Genomic DNA, 26,018 nt, shown 5'->3' on the forward strand with positions numbered 1-26,018 from the left:
TGAGAGTCAAGGGGAAGCCAACTCCATTCTGGGGTAATGTCGCATCTTTGACAACACCGGGTGACACGGTGGGCAGGACCGATCATGGGGAGGGATGTAGGCAACACAGCCTCTTGGCGCAAGACTCGGGCTCCGTGGGGCCTTACATTTTGGCCGCTATTAAATGGCAGACTTGGCAAATGAGCAATGTGAGGCTTTGCCACAAAAATTCACTTTGACCTTGAACCACAGGGTCCTACTGTGAAGGGAGAGGTTGCTCAGGACCCCGACACTGCTGCCCACCTGGCTTTGTATATCACCGGCTGCCAACCCCTGCCCCACCACGTCTGCCCAAACCCACCCTTTGGCATTAGATGATGGAGCACGTGGCCACCCGTGGGTCACCGCAGTTGGCTTCCCGAGCCCCAAGCTGGGCAAACCCTGCTCCCTCCCTTCTGCAGCCCCCTTCAGACCTAGTGTGGTTGGGACGACCTGTGTGAAAATGGGCGTTTGAATACAGCTCGCCCAAAGCGCGCAGCCTCCTGCAGACTCAGTATTTTCTCACGATAAAGATGGAGGTGATAATTCTCATGTCTGGGAAAACTGTGAAGACTGAATGAGATGTGGGACATCAAACTCTTGGCACACAACGGGTAAATATTTATTCCAACCCCCTGACCCTCCTCTATGTCCATTTAAGTCATCAGAACTCATCGTTCAGGGGATAAACAGAATGGTTCCCCCAAATGTCCTACAGTGTTTCTGGGCCCAGTATTGTCCCCAGATGCTCTGGGCCCACAGTAAGGGTCAGTGATCTCACTGGGGACCTATGCAGGTCTCCCAAAGCTTGCCTGGGGAAAGGTCATGAACAAAACCGACTACGGCCACCCAGAAAGACAGGCTGCTGCCCTGTCCCTGCAGCCCCGTCCAGCTACATCCGCAGGCCTTGGCCTCTGCACACTTCAGCTGACTCCTTATTAATCAGAGATCAATTTCCCGATTACATATGAAGCTCCTACCAACAGGTTTGCCTCCAGATGGCAAATGTGCCTGCATTTAGGATGAATCAAACGTATTTACTTTTCAGATGTTAGGGGTTTAATAAAATCCATAATGCCTTTGGCCTCAAGCCCTCTTCCTATTAATTATTAAACCCTTGTGTGTTTCGAGGGTAATTGAATCCATGTTTCTAATTAGTTTACACTTAATTCATCAGAACAATTTTTAAAGGGCTGATGGATGTCCCAATAAGCCTCATGGGCAGTTTAATGAATCTTTATTTAGGAAGAAATTGGACGCACACCAAACTGTTAGTTACCTCCAGGGAGCGGGATTGGAACAAGGGCCTGGGAAGGAGGCACTTGTGTTTTTTCACTCTATACATTGCTGCACTGCTTGACTTTTTAAAAAAATGCAGAGTTCCCATTACTTTCACCATTTTAAAGAAACAACTGGAAAAGGAAAATGGCATGAATTTTTTTAAAGGGAAATGGAGTGGATGCAAATGAGTCCCAAGCATTCCGAAGGCATTTTGGAGTGGAGAAGGAAGCCTGGTTTCTGGCTCTAGGAGACCCACGGTCTTCTCCTCCACGAGTCACTTAGTATCTAAGAGACCTCAGCCGCTTACTCAACCTCTGCAAAGAAAATTAATCCTACCCATCTCATGGGGCTGTTATTGAATTATTACATAACACGTGTTACTGCCTGTTTAGGACCTTTTGGTGTGTCCCCACTTCCCTTAAGATACGTGCGAGCTCCCCAGCATGGCATACAGGGCCCCTGGTGATCCGGCACGGACGGCCCCACCTCCCCACAGCACTCCACCACCAGTGAGCCCTCTGCACCTCGCCTTTCTCTCTCTTTTGCCCTGACCTGCACACACACTATTCTCCTGCCTTGAAACGCTCTCCCAGCCCCTCCTTCCACGCCCTATCAGGGATCCCTTCCTCCAGAGAGCATTCATTCATTCATTCCATAAATATTTTGTTGAGCGCCTCCTATGGGCCAGGCCCTGGAGATGCAGTGGAGAATAAAACAGTCAAGGAGCCTACAGTCTCGTGAGGGAGATGGGTAGAAATCCAAGAATCACACACACGCACACGTACAGCCACGAAGGACAGATGCACAGTAATCTCAGGGGTATCACAGGAGGGTGTGACCAGGTTGAGAAGTAGGGGTGTCTCAGAGGTTTCCCCGGGTGAGAAAGTGCAAGTGAGTTGACATATAAAAAATGAGGGAGCGGTAACTAAGCAAAGTGGCAGATGGAGGGACAGCATCCCAGGCCCATAGATCCACATCTACAAATATCTCCCCAAGAATAGGTCAGGTTCCTCAGTCATGCCTCCTGGACTACCTTCACCTGCTTATTTATGTCTCCCTAAAAAGATTGTAAGTTCCTTGAAAGCAGAGGCTGTCTTGTTAACTGCTGTATCCCCAACACCAGGCATTCAATAAACGTTGAATACATGACAATGAGTGAATGAATGAATGCATGAATGAATATGTCTAGTATGGTGGCTGGCCCACAAGAGGTGCTTGGTGTCATCACTTCTTTTTCCTTTCCACTATCCTCCCTCTGTTTCAATCATAAACAGGAATGCTCCCTCATCCCCGTCGGTCCCTCCAGCCACCTCCTGACCACAACAGCACATTCTCAAGGTGCTCTGGGGAGAGGATCCTCCAAGGACAATCCTATTGATGTGTAAGGCACACTTTTTAAGGAATCCAACAAGCAGGTCCTTTAGGGGCCTCTGCTGCAATACAAAATCATAAGAAAACAGTAGAGTCTTTAGGCAGCCAATCTGCTGATGGGTGGGGCTGTGTCCCCACCCAGGTGGTTGTTCGGCCTGAGGCCTCTAGGGCCAGCACCTGCGCCTGGAGGCTGTTGGGTGGGGTCAGGTTTGGGTGCTCAAGGGCCAAGATATCAGTCACCAGGAGTGTTGGCACAGCTGAATATTCCCCAATATGGCCACCGCCGGCATCTGTGTTCTCCCTCACCCCACCCTGAGGTGAGGCACAGCTGCAGCCGCTGCCTCCCCAGGAGACCGTCCGAGACCAGCAGCCGTGTGGATGAAAGGCTCTTGGTGCTGCAACCAGGAGTCAGTGCTGTGCCTCTGAGGTTGCAGAGCTAACTTCAGGACACTGATCCACAAGAGACCTCCCAGATCCACGAAATATCAAATGGCGAAAATCTCCCAGAGATCTCCATCTCAACACCAGCACCCAGCTTCACTCAACGACCAACAAGCTACAGTGCTGGACACCCTATGCCAAACAGCTAGCAAGACAGGAACCCAACCCCACCCATTAGCAGAGAGGCTGCCTAAAATCATAATAAGGCCACAGACACCCCAAAACACACCACCAGACGTGAACATGCCCACTAGAGAGACAAGATCCAGCCTCATCCACCACAACACAGGCACTAGTCCCCTCCACCAGGAAGCCTACACAACCCACTGAACCAACCTTAGCCACTGGAGACAGACATCAAAAACAGCGGGAACTACGAACCTGCAGCCTGCAAAAAGGAGACCCCAAACACAGTAAGATAAACAAAATGAGAAGACAGAAAAACACACAGCAGATGAAGGAGCAAGATAAAAACCCACCAGACCTAACAAATGAAGAGGAAATAGGCAGTCTACTTGAAAAAGACTTCAGAATAATGATAGTAAAGATGATCCAAAATCTTGGAAATAGAATGGACAAAATGCAAGAAACATTTAACAAGGACCTAGAAGAACTAAAGATGAAACAAACAATGATGAACAACACAATAAATGAAATTAAAAGTACTCTAGATGGGATCAATAGCAGAATAACTGAGGCAGAAGAACGGATAAGTGACCTGGAAGATAAAATAGTGGAAATAACTACTGCAGAGCAGAATAAAGAAAAAAGAACGAAAAGAACTGAGGACAGTCTCAGAGACCTCTGGGACAACATTAAACGCACCAACATTCGAATTATAGGGGTTCCAGAAAGAGAAGAGAAAAAGAAAGGGACTGAAAAGATATTTGAAGAGATTATAGTTGAAAACTTCCCTAATATGGGAAAGGAAATAGTTAATCAAGTCCAGGAAGCACAGAGAGTCCCATACAGGATAAATCCAAGGAGAAATACGCCAAGACACATATTAATAAAACTGTCAAAAATTAAAGAAAACATATTAAAAGCAGCAAGGGAAAAACAACAAATAACACACAAGGGAATCCCCATAAGGTTAACAGCTGATCTCTCAGCAGAAACTCTGCAAGCCAGAAGGGACTGGCAGGACATATTTAAAGTGATGAAGGAGAAAAACCTGCAACCAAGATTACTCTACCCAGCAAAGATCTCATTCAGATTTGATGGAGAAATTAAAACCTTTACAGACAAGCAAAAGCTGAGAGAGTTCAGCACCACCAAACCAGCTTTACAACAACTGCTAAAGGAACTTCTCTAGGCAAAAAGCACAAGAGAAGGAAAAGACCTACAATAACGAACCCAAAACAATTAAGAAAATGGGAATAGAAACATACATATCGATAATTCCCTTAAATGTAAATGGACTAAATGCTCCCACCAAAAGACACAGATTGGCTGAATGGATACAAAAACAAGACCCATATATTTGCTGTCTACAAGAGACCCACTTCAGACCTAGAGACACATACAGACTGAAAGTAAGGGGATAGAAAAAGATATTTCATGCAAATGGAAACCAAAAGAAAGCTGGAGTAGCAATTCCCATATCAAACAAAATAGAATTTAAAATAAAGACTATTAGAAGAGACAAAGAAGGACACTACATAATGATCAAGGGATCGATCCAAGAAGAAGATATAACAATTGTAAATATTTATGCACCCAACATAGGAGCACCTCAATACATAAGGCAAATACTAACAGCCATAAAAGGGGAAATCGACAGTAACACATTCATAGTAGGGGACTTTAACACCCCACTTTCACCAACGGACAGATCATCCAAAATGATAATAAATAAGGAAACACAAGCTTTAAATGATACATTAAACAAGATGGACTTAATTGATATTTATAGGACATTCCATCCAAAAACAACAGAATACACATTTTTCACAAGTGGTCATGGAACATTATCCAGGATAGATCATATCGCAGGTCACAAGTCAAGCCTTGGTAAATTTAAGAAAATTGAAATTGTTTCAAGTATCTTTTCCGACCACAATGCTATGAGACTATATATCAATTACAGGAAAAGATCTGTAAAAAATACAAACACATGGAGACTAAACAATACAGTACTTAATAACGAAGTGATCACTGAAGCAATCAAAGAGGAAATCAAAAAATACCTAGAAACAAATGACAATGGAGACACGATGACCAAAAATCTATGGGATGCAGCAAAAGCAGTTCTAAGAGGGAAGTTTATAGCAATACAATCCTACCTTAAGAAACAGGAAACATCGCGAATAAACAACCTAACCTTGCACCTCAAGCAATTAGAGAAAGAAGAACAAAAAAACCCCAAAACTGGCAGAAGGAAAGAAATCATAAAAATCAGGTCAGAAATAAATGAAAAAGAAATGAAGGCAACAATAGCAAAGATCATTAAAACTAAAAGCTGGTTCTTTGAGAAGATAAACAAAATGGACATAACCATTAGCCAGACTCATCAAGAAAAAAAGGGAGAAGACTCAAATCAATAGAATTAGAAATGAAAAAGGAGAAGTAACAACTGACACTGCAGAAACACAAAAGATCATGACAGATTACTACAAGCAACTCTATGCCAATAAAATGGACAATCTGGAAGAAATGGACAAATTCTTAGAAATGCACAACCTGCCAAGACTGAATCAGGAAGAAATAGAAAATATGAACAGACCAATCACAAGCACTGAAATTGAAACTGTGATTAAAAATCTTCCAAGAAACAAAAGCCCAGGACCAGATGGCTTCACAGGCGAATTCTATCAAACATTTAGAGAAGAGCTAACACCTATCCTTCTCAAACTCTTCCAAAATATAGCAGAGGGAGGAACACTTCCAAACTCATTCTACGAGGCCACCATCACCTTGATACCAAAACCAGACAAGGATGTCACAAAGAAAGAAAACTACAGGCCAATATCACTGATGAACATAGATGCAAAAATCCTCAACTAAATACTAGCAAACAGAATCCAACAGCACATTAAAAGGATCATACACCATGATCAAGTGGGGTTCATCCCAGGAATGCAAGGATTCTTCAATATACGCAAATCAATTAATGTGATAAACCATCTTAACAAACTGAAGGAGAAAAACCATATGATCATCTCAATAGATGTAGAGAAAGCTTTCGACAAAATTCAACACCCGTTTATGATAAAAACCCTGCAGAAAGTAGGCATAGAGGGAACTTTCCTCAACATAATAAAGGCCATATATGACAAACCCACAGCCAACATCGTCCTCAATGGTGAAAAACTGAAACCATTTCCACTAAGATCAGGAACAAGACAAGGTGGCCCACTCTCACCACTCTTATTCAACATAGTTTTGGAAGTTTTACCCACAGCAATCAGAGAAGAAAAGGAAATAAAAAGAATCCAAGTCAGAAAAGAAGTAAAGCTGTCACTGTTTGCAGATGACATGATACTATACATAGAGAATCCTAAAGATGCTACCAGAAAACTACTAGAGCTAATCAATGAATTTGGTAAAGTAGCAGGATACAAAATTAAGGCACAGAAATCTCTGGCATTCCTATACACTAATGATGAAAAATCTGAAAGAGAAATCAAGAAAACACTCCTATTTACCATTGCAACAAAAGAATAAAATATCTAGGAATAAACCTACCTAAGGAGACAAAAGACCTGTATGCAGAAAATTATAAGACACTGTTGAAAGAAATTAAAGATGATACAAATAGATGGAGAGATATACCATGCTCTTGGATTGGAAGAATCAACATTGTGAAAATGACTCTACTACCCAAAGCAATCTACAGATTTAATGCAATCCCTATCAAACTACCACTGGCATTTTTCACAGAACTAGAACAAAGAATTTGACAATTTGTATGGAAACACAAAAGACCCCGAATAGCCAAAGCAACTTGAGAACGAAAAACAGAGCTGGAGGAATCAGGCTCTCAGACTTCAGACTATACTACAAAGCTACAGTAATCAAGACAGTATGGTACTGGCACAAAAACAGAAAGATAGATCAATGGAACAGGATAGAAAGCCCAGAGATAAACCCATGCACATATGGTCACCTTATCTTTGATAAAGGAGGCAGGAATGTACGGTGGAGAAAGGACAGCCTCTTCAATAAGTGGTGCTGGGAAAACTGGACAGGTACATGTAAAAGTATGAGATTAGATCACTCCCTAACACCATACAAAAAAATAAGCTCAAAATGGATTAAAGACCTAAATGTAAGGCCAGACACTATCAAACTCTTAGAGGAAAACATAGGCAGAACACTCAATGACATAAATCACAGCAAGATCCTTTTTGACCCACCTCCTAGAGAAATGAAACCAAAAATAAACAAATGGGACCTAATGAAACTTTAAAGCTTTTGCACAGCAAAGGAAACCATAAACAAGACCAAAAGACAACCCTCAGAATGGGAGAAAATATTTGCAAATAAAGGATCTGAGAAAGGATTAATCTCCAGAATTTATAAGCAGCTCATGCAGCTCAATAACAAAAGAACAAACAACCCAATCCAAAACTGGGCAGAAGACCTAAATAGACATTTCTCCAAAGAAGATATACAGTCTGCCAACAAACACATGAAAGAATGCTCAACTTCATTAATCATTAGAGAAATGCAAATCAAAACTACAATATCATCTCACACCAGTCAGAATGGCCATCATCAAGAAATCTAGGGCTTCCCTGGTGGTGCAGTGGTTGAGGGTCTGCCTGCCGATGCAGGGGACACAGGTTCGTGCCCCAGTCTGGGGGGATCCCGCATGCCGCAGAGCGGCTGGGCCCGTGAGCCATGGTTGCTGAGCCTGCGCGTCTGGAGCCTGTGCTCCACAATGGGAGAGGCCACAACTGTGAGAGGCCCGTGTACAGAAAAAAAAAAAAAATCTAGAAACAATAAATGCTGGAGAGGGTTTGGAGAAAAGGGAATCCTCTTGCACTGTTGGTGGGAATGTAAATTGATACAGCCACTGTGGAGAACAGTACGGAGGTTCCTTCAAACACTACAAATAGAACTACCATATGACCCAGCAATCCCACTACTGGGCATATACCCTGAGAAAATCATAATCAAAAAGAGTCATGTACGAAAATGTTCATTGCAGCTCTATTTACAATAGCCCGGAGATGGAAACAACCTAAGAGCCCATCATCGGATGAATGGATAAAGAAGATGTGGCACATATATACAATGGAATATTACTCAGCCATAAAAAGAAACAAAATTGAGCTATTTGTATTGAGGTGGATAGACCTAGAGTCTGTCATACACAGGGAAGTAAGTCAGAAAGAGAAAGACAAATACCGTATGCTAACACATATATATGGAATTTAAGAAAAAAAATGTCATGAAGAACCGAGGGGTAAGACAGGAATAAAGACACAGACCTACTAGAGAATGGACTTGAGGATATGGGGAGGGGGAAGGGTAAGCTGTGACAAAGCGAGAGAGAGGCATGGACATATATACACTACCAAACATAAGGTAGATAGCTAGTGGGAAGCAGCCGCATAGCACAGGGAGATCAGCTCCGTGCTTTGTGACCACTTAGAGGGGTGGGATAGGGAGGGTTATTGGGGGGGAGACGCAAGAGGGAAGAGATATGGGAACATATGTATGTGTATAACTGATTCACTTTGTTATAAAGCAGAAACTAAGACACCATTGTAAAGCAATTATACTCCAATAAGGATGTAAAAAAAAAAAAAAGAAGACAGAAAATCTGACAAATTTGTAGATTTTTTACAACTTCCAAACAGGTGTCTAATGCCAGTTGAGTGAAATCCGCAACCAGCCCCAAATGACTAAAACTGCATTCCACCTTAGGCTGATGACAGAATGTGTGTTGCCAGCAATGGAGGGAACCACTTGCAGTGTTTCCCATAACTTGAGCCCAAATGTCTCAATTAAGGGATGCTTAGCTGTGCTTAACTGGTGCAGTTATCACCAGTGCCCTATAAACCCTCCAGTACACAGTGATGTCGTTTATTAGCAGCATCGCCATAGCTTATGTTTGCTCGTGTTCCATTAGAAAACTTCATCCCACTTTAAAGTGCAATGCAATAGGATGTTTGCCAGCACGGAAAGGCCACCTAATTGTGCAAAAGCAGAGATGTGGGGATTGTTTCAGTAATTCATCCAGGCAGGGCTGACACTGCATTATCTGAGAGGCTCTTTGTTCTTTTCTTGCTAATTTCCAAACTCCTACAGGCTCCCCAGCCTTCAGGACCAGCTCCTACTCCCATTTCCCACCCGGATCCACTATGGGAAGAACCTGATCAGCTTCTATTTGTAAATTTAATTTCAAGCAGCCAGACGCTGCCTTCTGGCACCCTGGGATGTTGCTGCTTATGAATAGCTCTAGATGAAATGTGAGATGCTCTCGAGAAGGTGGCTGTGAACTCCTGGTGGAGAAAGGGAGTTGTTGGGAGATGAATGGCATCTGCATATAGAACAAGCTGTGTGCAGTGTGCCTACTGGTACCTCTTCTTTAACGATGCCAGATGCAGCTGTCAGTACCTAGCATCACTGAGAGCTCCCCATTCTGCAGAGGAGGAAACTGAAGCTCAGATGGGTTGACTCACTTGTCCAAGGTCACTGACAGAAATAGGATTAGCACACAGGTGTGTCTGACGCTAAAGGCCTTCACTCCTCCTTAATCACCTGCCTCGGGATTTCTCAGCCTCAGCACCATTGGCATTTGTTGCAGCTGTCTTGTGCATGGCAGGACACTTCGCAGCATCCCTGGCCTTGATCCACTAGATGCCAGGGTCCCTCTCCAGTTGTGACAACCAAAAATGTCTCCAGACATTGCCAAATGTCCCCTTGGGGTCAAAATCACCTTCAGTTGAAAACTACTGTTCTACCTCATGTCATATAAATGTATTGGGTGTGTGTGTGTGTGTGTGTGGGTGTGTGTGGGTGTGTGTGGGTGTGTGTGGGTGTGTGTGGGTGTGTGTGTGTCTTTTTGCTTAACTGTGTTTTCTAATTTTTTTTCTACCAACATACAAGTATTTCTTTTGTTTATATCTCATTACAGTTCAAATCAGTTTGCACACACTATTTAATGTAATCCTTACCAACCAGCCTATGGGGTTATCTTCATGGATGAAGATACTGAGGATAAGAGTCAAAGTGACCTGTCTACACCAAGCAGCTAGCGAGGTGCTGGAACTCACGTCTTGCAGGTGCAAGATGTATATTTCACTGCATGTCTCAGCCACAGCCAAACGTGGTAGAAGGCTTGACTCCCAGCCTCAAGGAGCTTAGAAGGTAACTAGGAGGGAAGCCTGTTGCTCACAGCACCACCCATGACCTAGCAGCTGGAGAAAGATGAGTGGAAAGACGGCTGAGCACTGGGGTGGGGAGGTGACTCCAGCCTTTTGCTGGAATGCATCCATAAATAAATTGAAAAGGACTGAAGGTAAAGGGAGAAAAGAGAAATGCATTAAAATGCTCAAAGAGCAGAATTACAAAACTTACGCCTGTCAAGTCTGAGACGAAAGCCCCAAGTGATGCAGAGAGAACCCCACTGCAGGCTTCTTGTCAGTCCGGCCCCACTGCTGGGCTACCGTGGGATGAGCAATGCCACCCACAACGAATGACTTCCCCTGAGCCCAGTCTCTTCTTGGATGTCCGTCCTCCACATCTGCATCTCCCAGATCTAAAAAGTCTAATGGGCAGGCCACAGAGGAAGCGTCAAGACAGGCATAAAAGCGCTCCAGAGCAGAAGAGCAGAGGCCAGGGAAGATGCAAATAATGTTTATGGAGCAGGAGGGGATCCTAGGAGGTGGCTCATACACACAACCCTGTGAGGTGGGTCAGTGTCACCTCCATTTAACAGATGAGTCTCAGAGAAGCCAAACTTTGCGGAGGTCATGGCGCAAATAAATGTAGAAGCCAGCTGGGTATAAATCTTGGCCTGTCACCACCGTACCCTCCTGTCTCACGGGAAAACACTGTGAGAGGAGGTGACCTACCTGTTCTGCTAGACGAATGACGAGAAACATCAGTGCACAAAATACCCTGGGATGCCTCGAGAACGCATTTTCCTGGAGACTGGAATTCACGTCAGGCTGACCTAGCTTGTTTTCTGCTTCCAAGCCAGACAGTGTGGGGTCATCCTCCACCCCCTTCCTTTTTTCATACTCGCACTCTACAATCCCTATAAACCCACCCTTAATTCCAAGTACCGCACTGTCCCATAACATCATACAAACCCACACCATCTTCTCTCTTCATTATTCTAGCTCAGGTTACCTCCGTCTCTAGCCTGGCCTGGCAGACACCAGCCTGGCCCCTACCCTAACGCATTTTCCATGCTGCAGCCAGACCACGCCAAAATTCTCTGCTTAAACACCTTCATTAGAAGGACATCTACCAAACACCTACAGCCAACATCACACTTAATGGTGAAAGACTGAGTATTTTAAGATCAAGAACAAGGTAAGGATGTCCACCCTCACCACTTCTATTCAATATTATATTGAATATTGAGTATAGTCAATATTCTATCCGCTGCAATTAAGCATAAATAAATAAATGGCATCAAGATTGAAAAAGGGGCTTCCCTGGTGGCACAGTGGTTGAGAGTCCGCCTGCCGATGCAGGGGACACGGGTTCGTGCCCCGGTCCGGGAAGATCCCACATGCCGCGGAGCGGCTGGGCCCATGAGCCATGGCCGCTGAGCCTGCGCGTCCAGAGCCTGTGCTCCGCAACGGGAGAGGCCACAACAGTAAGAGGCCCGCGTACCGTAAAAAAAAAAAGATTGAAAAAGAACAAAAACTGTTTTTATTCACAGCTATTTTTTTAAAACTATCAGAACTATTAATAAGAAGCTCAGCCAGGTCATGGGATACAAGATCAATATACAAATATCAATTGTATTTCTACATATTAGCAGTGAATCATCCAAAAGTAAAATATAATGAAAAATAATTCTATTCATGACAGCAAATCAAAAAAGAACAAAAATCTTAAGAGAGATTTCCAGTTCAAGACGGAGAGCCAAGGCAACATGTTATACTCTCCTTCAACCTGACCTCCCAAGTTGTCATGGAAATAGTCTGAGGTATATAAAAAGAGAGACTATATATATCCATGTGGGAAACTAGGAAAAAGAGACAGACACCTACATGCTACAAACACTAAGGAATTTCTACAAAGATGCAGTGCTGGTGAGACCTGACTAAGAAAAAGGTTCACTAGACAGGATGCTGACAGAGAAATATAGCTGAAAATGTGTTCTCAAGAAGTAACTTTAACCACTAGCGGAATAAAAATCAGAGACGAGGCAAAGAACACTTGTGCTTAAAGATGGAGCAACGGAAATCATAGTAAGGAAGCTTCTTAAAAACAGAAAGTATTAAATATTATACAAGAACAAATACATCAGTTATCACCAAAAATTGTGAGTGAATTAAACCTTTCTGTTAAAGAGTAAAAACTCTCATGAAAGATTTAAAAACAAAACTCTAAAAGATACATAGAAAACAATGACATAGAAATATTAAAATAGAGAAATTAGCAAAGATAGGTGATAAATGCAAACCCAAAAGATAATAAAACTAGTATCAAAGTAGAATTTAAGGCAAAAAAGGGGGATAAATATAACTTCTGCATTGGAAGAATTATAATTCACTCTGAAGATCTGATGTTTACAAATACTGACATACTGAAGAAATAACATCAACATATGTAAAGTAAAAACTTAGAAATAAAGGGAGAAAATGATAAAAATAATAGTGAAAATGTGAAAACAATAAGTTGCTTATCCTTGACAAAAATCACTTAGACAATAAACAAGAAATGAGAAAAATTAAACAATACTAATAACATGAATTTGTTCACCCTTCCACCACAGAATACGTGTTCTTTTCAAATACTCAGAACGTTTACCAAAAATGATCTCATACTGAGAAAAAAAGGCAACAACTTCTCCAAAATAGAAATCATAATCTGAACATAATGCAATACAACTAGATAATAACTTCTTAAGTATAAAAAAATACTACTTGGAAATTTTGAGGGAAAAAACCCTAGAGTCAAGGAAGGAACAAAACTGCAGTTAGAATTATTTATTCTAAAAATAATGACTATCATCAAAACGTATGCAATATGGTCAAGGTTGTACTTAGGGGAAAATGCCTCAATGATTTTAATATCCAACAAGAGGTAATGAAACTAATTCAGTTCATGAAAACAGCAAAAGAACACCACCAGCCCAAGGTAAGTGGGAGGGAAGAATGAATAAAGATAAAAGCAGAAGTCAACAAGTCAGGTAATAGGAAAGGGATAAAACTGATAGCCCTAGAGTTGGGACTCTTAAAAGACCAATAAAAGAGGCAAACTTCTGGCAAGACTAAGTAAGTAAAAAGAAAGAAAATGCAAATACGCGGGAGCAGATACAAGAAAGCGGACGTGATCCCAGATAGTGTGGAGGTAGAAATGCTGTATGGGAAAACCATATAATTCTGAAATGAACCAAAATGAGCACATCAGGCAGATGACAGGCATGAGGAGCCCGAGCAGGGATGACCTTGCGGAGGTGCAAAACCCAGGAGCCTTCTCCTCAAACACAGCTGGTTGGCCAGAGTGGGCTGTGCCCTGGCTGGGAATACATCCAGGGACCCCCTGCCAGGACCACCTCCTTAGGTCCCAGAACCCCCACCCTTCCCGGCCGGAGCCATCCCACCTCTGGGGGTCTTCCACACTTCACTCTCAGAACCAGAGAACTCAAATGGCAGAAGATAGAGCTTTGACCACACGTGCGTGGACCCTGCCTAAAGAGAAAAAAGAGCTGGAAGAACTTCAGGACGCAGAATAGGCCTCCAGTCATCTGCACCCCAACCAGCCGCCCCACTGGCCTGATCTGACTTTCTGTCTTTCAACATCCCTCAAGAGTCTGCGCCGGTGCCCCACCGATGGGGTCGCTGGAGCTCGACATCTGATGGTGACCTCGTCCAGTCTCCTGGTTTTAAGCACTAACCAGTCCTAGTCTCCCAACTTTATATCTCTAGCCCCGATGTCCTTGAACTCTAAACTCACATATTGAAGTCCAGGCCTGCCCCCTTCCCAATGAGCACGTCACGTCCTTGAAGACAGTAGCTTTGTTTTGCTCACTGCTGAGTCCCCAGCACCCAGGCCAGTGTCTGGAACATACTAGGTGCTCACGAAATATTTGTGGAATGAGTAAGTGAAGAGCACTCCAGTCCCTCCACCCAAGTTTCACTGAACACCTACTGTGTGCCAATTCCTGTGCAATGTCAAGGGCAGATGGACAAGCCTGGTCTTGTCGAAGAGGAACCACTAGTCAGGGGAGCCCCAGATGCCCATCCCAGCTGCAGACATGGCAGCTCACCTCTGCACTGCCCTGAGAGGGCAGGGAGCAAGCAAGAAGAGGGCTGGCTCAGTCCCGGGAATGTTGTCTGTGACTCTGATCCAAGAGCATCTTAAACAAAGCCTTGAGGACCCCGGGGTCCCCAGGGCTTGGCTGGTAAGCCATGAACCCTTTGTCTCCCTGGGAGCTCAAAGTGTATCTTGCAGGACCAGGACAAGTCTTGCAATGGAGGCACGGAAAGCCACCAAGTCAACAAAACCTGGACAGCTATGACCCTGGGGCCTTGATCTTTGCCCCCCCAAAGTCTGCTCTTCCTGCAGAGGTGGGAGGAGCCTTCCTCCCTGTCTCCCTCCTTGATGTGAACTCTCCCCTTGGGAGGTAGCTCAGAAGCACGGGAAAGCAGTCTCGTCCTCTCCATTGTTCCCTCTTCTATCGAGTGCGCTGCGGTTTAAAAGGTAGAAACTTCCCTAAATTCTCCATTCTGTACCCACAGCCAAAGCCATGCAAATGCAAGGCAAAATCCAACAAAGTATTGATGGTTTTCAAGTCGGGGATGTAAGACATAGTTGCTACTAGCCTTCAGTTCATATCTGCTGGGTCCAAGGGATATATTTCTGTGTGTGCAAAGAATATACACCCAAAGGTGTGCACACACACACACATACGCATGCGAAATCAGCTGTAACAGAAAGACTTGAATTGCTCTGTGTGTTTTCTCTCTAGTCTTCCCAATGGTCCTACAAAACCTCCTGCCTGCTGGGAACTCCTAAGCAGGAGAAAGGAATTGGGAAACATAAAGAAAGCAGAGGAGTTCAGGGCAGGCCTCATAAAAACAGAGGTCTTTCTTGATGACAATTCACCCTGCCTGGTTCTTCCTCTCAGCAAGCTTGGCTCAGGCCCTGCTGTTGGCCACGGGGAGGAGGGGGTGATACCTGGTTCGCAGGTTCTCTGGCTGGGGTGGCCCATCGAACACCGACAGGACGTCAAAGTCCTCCTCCAGGGCGAAGGACTGGAACACAAGCTGGATCCGATGCTGGTCCTCCGCTGTGATGGTCCACGTGCAGTTGGCGTAATTGGGGTAGCCATACGGGAACCCTGGGCTCTCAACGGTGCCATTGGGACCCTGCAGTTGGAACGTGCAGTTCTGGCCTGGGAGAGAGAAAGGGGGCTGTTCAGTACGGCCAGAAGAACTCTGAGAATCTCCCAGAGAGATGGGAGCAATGTGTTAGAGGCGCATGAACCCCCTCTTCCAAGTGTTTCCTCTGGACCAGCCCATGCTCAGTGCAGAGGGAAGGAAGGTGGGTGACTGACACACTGAGTGCCAGCTTGCTTGCGCCGTGAGCTGTCCAGGTGATAAAATGGGCATCGTTGCACTCAAGCCTTAGAACAACCCTTGAGGTAGGAAACAATGCTGAGTCTGAACTAAAAGGCCAGCAGACCAGGTGGAACTTCCTCTTCACAACATTAAATGCCAGACTGATGATGTCAAATTTTCTCCATTGTCCACGGCCTCCTGACCCTCCAGGCTCCTCTTCTCAGCCCCAGCCCCCTCCTCCCATCTCCATAGAGAATAAAAGTCATCAGTGGGGATTCCGTTGTCTTCCCAATTCCAAATCCGTCTAGCGCGCCCCACACGGTCTTCCTTCCTCTTGCAGATCAACTAGCCTTCCTGCAATCTAAACATATCCCTCCTATGTGCCCTTTGGATCCCATCTTTGCCTAATCTTCAAGAACCTTATATACATTTCTCTCTTATGTACGTCCCAAGTGTTCAATCATTTCCTCTCCACTGGAACTTTCCCATTTTAAATGTGTTCAAGACTCTCCTTAAAAACCCAACTCCCCATTCCACTTCTCTTCTCCCTCCAGCCTTGTCTCTCCCTTCCCCTTCTCAGCCAAAGTGTTAGAAAACACAACCTGTCTGTCCTTTCTGTCTCTATTTCCTTACTCCCAGCCCGTCAGTTCCAGCTTCTGGTCCTGTCAATCCACCCAAACAGGTCACCGATGGGTCCAGTGGATCTTGTTCAGCCCTCATTTTAACAGACCTCTCAGCTGCCTCTAACACCGTTGCCTCCTTTCTGGAATCACGCCTCCCAGGCCAGAGCATCTCAGACTATACACTGCACATGAGCAGCACCTGGGGACCTGGCTGGCATTTAGATTCTGATGTACAACACCTGGGAGGGGCCAGAGAGCCTGCTTGTTTACCTGGTGCCCTGCAGATGCAATGATGCTTTGAGCAGCCTGGTCCCGGCTTCCTCCCATACCGCTCACTCTCCATCCTTCCTCCCATGGCTGTTTCTCTGGCTCCTTTCCAGGTTCAGTGTTGGGGCCTCTCCTCCTCTCTGTCTGGTCTAGAGGACCTCCACTTGTGCACTGATGACTCACAACTTCACAGTCCAGGCCAGACCTCTCTCTGAGCTCCAGACCTGACACCTCCTTTGGGATGTTCAGGCTCGTGATGTCCTCCACCTACCCTTTCCTGACACTTTCCTCTCCTTCACAACCCCATGGACAACCGATCACCCTGTCTCTGTCTCTACTTCCCTCGACCCCACAGCATCTCTCCCCCAGACTGCCATAAAAACTACCTCCTAACTGGTCAACTGTGTTTACCCTGGTCCTTGCCAACACTACAGCTGGGGGTGTCTTTTCAAAACAGAAATCTGATCAAGTGACCTCCCCTTTCCTCCACCAACATCAAACCTCCCATAGCTCATCATTGCTCTTCAGTAAGGAAAAATCACTTGTAGACCTATGAGGGTCTCTGTATGGTTTGGCCCTTAGTGACCTCTTACCCTTGTGTCCACTAGCTTTCCAGCCAAACCCCACCCTTCTAAAGGACTTGAACAGACATTTTTCCAAAGAACATATATAAAAGGCCAACAGGTACATGAAAAGATGCTCAACATCGCTAGTCATTACGGAAATGCCAATTAAAAACACAATGAGATATAACCTCATGCCTGTTAGAATGGCCATCATCAAAACGACAAGAGATAACAAATGCTGGCAGGGATGTAGAGAAAATGGAACTCTTGTGCACTGTTGGTGGGCTTGTAAATTGGTGCAGCCACTGCTGAAAACAGTATGGAGGATCCTCAAAAAATTAAGAATAGAACTATCACATGATCCAGCAATTCCACTTCTGGGAATATATTCAAATGTAACAAAAACACTAACTCGAAAAGATATCTGCGCCTCCACGTTCATAGAAGCATTACTTACAATAAACAAGACATGGAAACAACCTAAGTGTCCATCGATAGATGAATGGATAAATTAGTTGTGAGATACATACACACACACAAACACACACACAAATATTATTCAGCCATAAAAAAAAAAGGAAATCTTACCATTTGCAACACCATGAATGGACCTCGAAGGCATTATGCTAAGTGAAATAAGTCAGAGAAAAAAAGATAAATACTGTATGATATCACTTATATGTGGAACCTGAACAAACAAACAAAAAAACCCAAAAAAACAAACTCATAGAAAAACAGATCAGACTTGTAGTTATCAGAGGCGGGGGGGGGGGGGAATTGGAGGAAGGTGGTCAAAAGGTACAAAATCCCACTTGTAAAATAAATAAGTACTAGTGATGTAACGCACAACATGACGACTATCGCTAACACTGTTGTGTGATACCCAGGTAAGTTGTTTGGAGAGGAGATCCTAAGAGTTCTCATCACAAAGAGAACATTTGTTCCTGTCTTCTTTTCTTTGTATTGTTTTTATATGAGATAATGGTTGTTAGCTGAGCCTACTGTGGTAATCATTTCACAATATACATAAATCAAACCATCATGCTGTATGTCTTACATTTACACGGTGACATGTGTCACAGATGTACATCTGTCAGAAAAAAACACCCCGCCCTTCTCAGTCCTTTGTACGGGCCACACTCTCACTGCACAGCCACAGGGCCTTTCGGTATGCTGTTCTCTCTTCCAGATGTCTAGTCAACTGTCTCTCCCTGACTAGTTCAAACCCCCTATTATATGCTCTCATGATACCATCACCTCTCCTTGGTAGCACTTATCACAGAAGCAAATGTCCATGCTTCCATGTGATTCATTCATAAGGATCTGTTTTCTTGCCAGGCTGTAAGCTCCATGAGAAGACAGACCATACTTGAGTTTTCCCGTCTTTGAATCCATAGCCCAAGCTCAGTACCAGACGCATGGTAAGTTCTCATTCATTTAATACAGTGCTTGTATTTAGTGAGTGTTTGGCTAGACACTCCTCCGAGAACTTCACATATATTAATTTGTTTAATCCTCACAACAGCCCTAGAAGGTGGATACTATTCATATCACCTCCATTTTACAGATGAAGAACTAAGGCAAAGAGAAATTGAGGAAGGGGTCCAAGCCACCCCGTTACTCAGAGATGGGATTCAAAAGTAAGCAGTCCACTTCAGATCCACCTTAACTATGATGCTGATAAACGGACTCAACACTAATTTTTTTAAAGCCCACTTTAGGGATTAACTGACAAGGACAGTTAATCTCTAAAATGACTTTAATATTCAAAAATCTCTTTTAACAGAAAAGAGGGATAACACAAAGTATTCCATTTAAAGAGGAAAAAAAAGCTAAGGTCTTATGAATAAATGCTAAATGGGCATTTAATAAACTTAGACATGTAACCCTGATTGAAATAAGCATTTGGAAGTAGGAGAAAGAATATTTCCTTAGCATGATAGAGCAACCATTTTAAAACAATAACTTACATCCTACTTACGGTGAAATGCCTGATTAAGATCAGGAATGAGATAGAAATGCTACTATCACCTCTGAGATTTCATGCTTTATTGGAAGAGCTAATCCATGCGATGCAAGAAAAAGAAAGGAGAAAGGAGCAAGCAGGATTATGGTTTGCAGATGATATATTAATATACCCAGAAAACCCAGGAGAATCAATTAGGAAGCTATTAGAACTAATAAGAAATTTCAGTAAAGTAGCCAAACACAAAATAAGTATACAAAATCAATGACATTTTCCATATGCAAGTGACAGATAAAAATATAAAGAAAAAAGGTCTTATTTATGATAACTACAAAATGCGTATAATAAATGGAAATAAACTTAATAAGAAACAGGCAGTCACTGTATAAAAATAACATTTAGAAAAGGATAAAAAATTTGAATAATTGGAGAGACATATGTAATCTTGAGTGGAAGACAAACTTCTGAAAGGTTAATTTGGAATATTAACCTTTTGAAAAGTTAATTTATAAGCTTAGTGCAATTCTGATCAAAAGCCCAATAACCTGTTTTAAATTTGGTAAAAGCGTGCCTAAGTTTAACTGGAAGAAATAGACAGTCGCAGACAATGGATATTTTTTGAAAAGGTAGAAACTGTAGTATTCTCATTCTACAAGATACTAAACGGAATCACCGAATGATGCTTTGAAAATAGTGTGGAGGTGGCCCAAGGGTGGACAGGCAGAACATGACACAGTATTACAGCAATAGTTTTAAATAGACGTAAAAATTAAAATATATATAAGCATTAAAAATCAGTGAGAAAAGAAAAACATTTTGCAAGGTCAACTAATTAACTGTTTGAGAAAAGAATTAAGTTATCTTGTCAATTCACACCATATACCAAACTAAGTTTTTTAAAAAGTCAAAAAATAGAAGAACATATACACAAATAATTATCTGACTGTGATTTTCTGAATGTAAAAGCTGTGGAAGAGGGCTTCCCTGGTGGTGCAGTGGTTGAGAGTCCGCCTGCCGATGCAGGGGACACGGGTTCGTGCCCCGGTCCGGGAAGATCCCACATGCCACGGAGCGGCTGGGCCCGTGAGCCATGGCCGCTGAGCCTGCGCTTACGGAGCCTGTGGTCCGCAACAGGAGAGGCCACAACAGTGAGGGGCCCGCGTACCGCAAAAAAAAAAAAAAAAAAAAAAAGCTGTGGAAGATACTACAAGACTGATAGTTTATACAGAAAGTATGTGTAGGTCAAAAATAGAAACAAAATCAAAAGGCACACAAAAAGGTTAGGTAGAAAAGTATCAATAAAACAGTTAATACAGAAAGAGCTATTAGTAACCAGTAGGAAAACAACAAGCACTATAATTAAAAAGCTGGACAGGGTCTTGAATAAGTTAGTTCCTAAAGGAAGACATAAATGGCTCAGAACCCAGAAAAAATATTCAACTACAGTAATAATGAAATAAAGCTCCTATCTCCACAACTTTTAGAGGAGCCCCCTGGTTCATGTTCCTGAATTTCACCCCACTGGCACTGGCACCAGATCTACTCAGCTCATGTCTCTGAAATCTGTCTGGTGATGTCATTGCACTATGTCATTCACTCACTCATTCATTCATTCCTCTAGGTTAGACCCTGTGATGGGCCTTGGGGCCTGGATCATAGACCCAGACATAAGCAAATACTTCCACATGGCAATACTGTGCTACAGGGCTGCACAGAATGATCCCGGAGTATAGACCCAACAGGGGTCACACCTTGAGGACCACCCTCATTCGTGTCCTGGTCAACCACTGATACCAACATTCACCACCATCCCCAGCACCCCATCTGTTGTGTGCGTCTGCAGTTTCTGATTCAGAACCTGGGTATGAACAGCATCTTGTTCAGGGGGGCTCTAAACAGAGACCCTGGGAACACTTTCCGTGTACAGGGACAAGAAAGGTGATAGAGTAGGAGGCAGGAAGGCAGGCATAACGGTGGGAGGAGAACCAGAGTGCAGCTCCATACAGAAGAAGGTGACTCAGGGCATTGAGCACCACAGGGAGGCTAAGGTGAGGGTCTGGGATGAGGTCACTCGGTTTGATGTCTAAATGGTCCCTCTGGAGGTAAGGATGCTGAGAGTGGGAGCTCTGTCCTGGTTCCTGTTGCATCCCCAGTGCCGAGAATTCAATAAGTACTTGCAGAATGGATGCATGAACTTCAGCAAAGACAGGTGGCAGGTGACACGGTGGACAGAGGCCAGATTGTAAATAAGTAAAGGCAAGATTGGCTGATGAGAAGGGAGAGGCCATTATATTTTAAACAATAATGTATATATCTTCCTCCTTGCAGAAAATTTGGAAAATATAGCAAGAATTTTAAAAAGAGGAAACACTACAATCTCGCCTTCCTCTCAGAGGCAACCGATGTTAATATTTTCTTTTTTTTCTAGATTTTTCCATGCATATTTCACATCGTTGAGATAATATTATATATATAATTTTGTGGGCTCTTTTTTCAGTCGATTATTCTTCAGTTTTAAGTTGTAAAAGGCAATGTTACTTGTAATATACATGGCTATGCATACATGCAACACAAAGATGTATAAGGACAAACGGGTCGCCAATCTCTCTCCCTTCTACCCACTCCAAAGCTACCAAAGTTAACCGGCAGGTAACTCTCTCCTCTCCAACCTTCTCGTCTCTCATGCAAACAAAGACACATTCCGGGAGAATTTTTATTATTTTTTTTTTTAAATGAAATCGTAGTTGCACTCACTTCTCTGCAACCTGCTTTCTCATTTAACACTACATTGGGGACACCTTCCAGGTCAGTAGAGCCATATCTAACTGATTTTTTATATAAATGTGTGATATTCCACAGCCTGGATGTATCTCAATGTATTCAACCACTCCCCTGCTGATGGCCGTTCAGGTCATTTCTCGGTTTTCTTTTGCAACAATTCAGTAAACGTGACAACATGAACTCTCCCGCCCCAAGATACTGAACTCACAAACAGCATTTTAAATGGACGTGCCACGTTCTAGTATATGGTTATACTAGAATTTACTCAACCATTCTCCTTCTGTCAAGCATTTAAATTGTTTCTGGATATTTTTTTCTGCTATAAGTAAGACCTGGCCTCTTAGTAAAGTCTGGTGACAGCATGCTGGTCAGTGCGGTGGAAAATGCTTTTCCATGGCCAGAGTCCCAGACCGAGTGTTCACTTAAGTGGTAACTGCATCCAGCTTTGGTTTCTGGGGGGGTGTGCTGTCCATAGGAGGCTGGCTGATCTCTGTGGCAGGCGCTGTTGGAGAGGGTTGGACAGGGCTGGAACCCCGACTCATTTGGAAGTCTCCCGGGAATCAAACGTTGGTTAGTGAATTGAGAAAGTTATAACCCAGTATGGAGGTTCCTTAAAAAACTACAAATAGAACTACCATACGACCCAGCAATCCCACTACTGGGCATATACCCAGAGAAAACCATAATTCAAACAGACACATGCACCCCAATGTTCACTGCAGCACTATTGACAATAGCCAGGTCATGGAAGCAACCTAAATGCCCATCAACAGATGAAGGGATAAAGAAGATGCCCTCAATAATTTTAATTCCTCCCTTGAGGAACTATCTGATGAAATTCTGGGCTCATTTTCCACTGTGGTGTTTATGTTTTCTCACTGAGTTACATATTTACATCTTCTATGCATCACATGTGCGACACATACATTTGCAGTCGTTTTGGCCTTTTAATTTTATGATGACATACAAAGGTATCTAAATTTTATGTTCTTCAATATTCCATGAGTTCTTACTGTTTTTCTTATTAATTTGTGCTAACTCTTTAGAGAATCAGGATTTCACTCTTTTGTCATATTTGCTGAAAAGGTGGTTTTTCACCTGTTGTGTGCTTTTTGTTTCATTTAGTTTTTTCATGTAGAATGAAATGTTTGGTTTTTACAGGCAGCCATCTTTACCTGTCTTTTTCTTGGTAATATTTTTTTTCCTTTACTGACGTTTAGAAAGATTTCTCTCTGGCTTCTCATCCTACTCAACACAGCAGCCGAAGTCCTTGCCACATCTCAGAAGCCCTACTGAACGGACACCTCGCTGCCCCTGACCTTCTCTACTGTCATTCATCCCTTCATACCTGTGATGGGCCATGATACCTAAGCCCATCCCATGCCCACCTTGGGACCCTGCACTTGCTCGACCTCCAGCCCAGAAAGCTCTTCCCCAAGAGCTGTGTGACCCGATCCCTCACTTCCTTCAGCCTGAGTCAAGTAACATCACCTCACAGCCCATGAAATCCAAGCCTCCCTCCTCTCACGCCAGCCCTCCAGGTTCCTGCTTTATTTTTTCCACAGTACTGAGCATCCTCTGACATCTATTTTCTTGTTTATTTTCAGTGCCCCCCTACCCCGATAGAATGCCATCTCCATAAAAGCAGGGGAGCTATTTTGTTTCTACTCTCTCTCCAGCTCCCAGACCTGTACCTGGCACACAGCAGACGCTCCCACAAGAGTTGTTGGTTGAATGAATGATTCATGCATATTCACTGCCTACCCAGCTCTCTGTGCTTGGAATGCTCTCTCTCTAGTTCCCTCACCCAGCTGACTCCAGGCACACTAAGACTCGTTACCTCCTCCAGGGAGCCCTCTTGGAACCCTCGAGATAAATGGCAAGTATTCTTCCTTTGTTTGCTCACCCTTAGCGAATGAATTAGTGAACCAGTGAATATCACTGCTCTCACCAATGGTGACATAATGATATGTTTATGTGGCTTCTCTAGCCGTAGACTCTTTGAGATTTCATTCATAGTTTTATCTCTAGCACCTAGCTCAATACTTGCCCGTAGTAGTCACTCCATAGATATTTTTGGAATGAATGGATGAGTGAAATGAATTAACCTTTTTATAATACCCAGAAGACACCTACCAACCTACCATTTGTGTATGTATGGCGTATTCTGAAAGTGGCTTCGTGAAAAGGTTAACAGCTTGGGTTTTGGAAACAAAAAGCCTTCGGTTCAAATTTTAGTTTTGCCACTTAATACTTTGTGGGCAATTTATGTAAACTCTTTAAACTCTCATTTCAACATCTTTAAAATTAACAACCACTTCTCGGATGGTTGTACAGATTAATGTGATAATATCTTCTAAATTGCTAAATACTCAGTATAGTACCTGACACACTATAAGTAATCAATAAACACCAGCTAATCTTTCAGTAAAGGTTTGTACTGTTCTTTATATAGGTCTCAGTCACATCTTGTTAAGGTTATTCCTAGACGTTTTATGCCCTTTTTCTTGCTCTAGTGAATGACATTTTTTCCCATTATTTTTTTTCTAGCTGGTTATTACTGATATACAGAAAACCTATTGATTTTTATATAGTCATCTGGCATCCAACTGGGTCTCTGAACTCTTATTAATTCTAAAGATTTCTCAGTTGATTCCCTTGGGTGTTTTAGGTATACAATCATGTCTACAAATAATGATAATTTTGAGGAGATAACTCTTTTGAGAGGTTTGGCAGGAAAATTCAATCCAATTCTGCAAATACTTATTGACTGATATGGTCAGTTTTGGACAAACTTAGTTGGAGAAGCCTGTGGGACATCCAGACAGAGACGGCCAGAAAGCAATTAGGGCCGTAGACTGGAATGCGGGAGTGCAATCTGGGTTGGAGAGATGGATTTGTGGAAACCATGCAATTAATGAGACTGCCCTAAGAGGAAACACAGAGGAGTGTGGTAGATGCCAGGTAAGCCATGCCCACCAGACATCTCACCTGCACACAGGCAGTCCACTGTATATCTCACTTCTACAATGGGACTCTGGCTTATCTCTGTGCCTGTCTTCTGCAGGGGCACCTTGTCTGGACAGGTGGGAGAAGCAGGGGCCAAACAGTATCTTTGGCCTCTGCAGTCACCCTTTAGTTGTGAACCAGAAGCCAGGGTCATAGAGATGCTGGCACTGGGCCTCATCTTAGCCCCTCTCTCCTGCACATTATGCTGGTCACACCAAATAGCTCATCATCTACAAACACCCCACGATCTTTCAGGCTGTACAATGCTTGGCCCATTGCCTGGAATGCCTTTCCCTTGCCTTCTCGACCTAGGAAACCTTACTCACTGTTCCAGATTCAGTTCACACAGCACCTCCTCTGAGGAGCCTCCCCTCGTTTCCTGGGCAGTGACTAAGTTTTCTCTCTCTCTTTCTCCCTCTCTCTCTCTGTCACTGCAACAGCCATCCACCAAATTCCATGCCTCTTCCCTCCCAATCTGTCTCTTTCAAAAGAACAAACATACAAACAAAAATTGGCCTGCCATTCTTGCTTAAAAATCATCAATGGCTCCTCTGGGAAAAGCGCACAGTCCTAAACGTGGCACACAAGACGCCCCCTTGAGCCACCCACTGCTTCTCTCCCAGGCTTTGCTTCTTGCCACTCTTTGCCTTAAGTGACACTCCAGCCCAAGCCAGGCTCTCTCTGTTTGGTTCCTTTGATGCTCTGTGCTCTTTTGCTCCCTCTGTCTTCAAACATGCTGTTTCCTCTGATTGAAGCATCCTTTCTTCATCCTCTGATCTTGCCAACTCCTATTCATCTCTTAGGTCTCAACTGAAACTTCAGCACCCCCAGGAGACCTTACTGACCACTGCACTAAGGTGTACTCCCCTCACCCCAACGTACACACAAGCACACACCTCGCTGTGTGTCCCCACAGAGCCCTGCACCTCTGTCGTCACTCACAGCACACATCATGGCATCGCTTATTGTCTGTGTTCCCTGGGAGACGTGG

The 26,018-nt window shown here is 43.6% G+C and overlaps 1 protein-coding gene across 1 annotated transcript in view; it reads right to left on the bottom strand.

Annotated features, from left to right (window-relative positions):
- The window catches only part of CSMD2 (CUB and Sushi multiple domains 2), a 668,360-nt gene that overhangs the window by 590,510 nt on the left and 51,832 nt on the right, over positions 1 to 26,018 (bottom strand). The window contains exon 2 of the mRNA XM_079924609.1: positions 15,433 to 15,649. Coding sequence (XP_079780735.1) covers positions 15,433 to 15,649 — 217 coding nt within the window. The remainder of the gene's footprint in view (positions 1 to 15,432; positions 15,650 to 26,018) is intronic.

This window comes from Stenella coeruleoalba (assembly GCF_951394435.1).
Source record: "Stenella coeruleoalba genome assembly, chromosome: 1".
NCBI classification, from domain to species: Eukaryota; Metazoa; Chordata; class Mammalia; order Artiodactyla; family Delphinidae; genus Stenella; species Stenella coeruleoalba.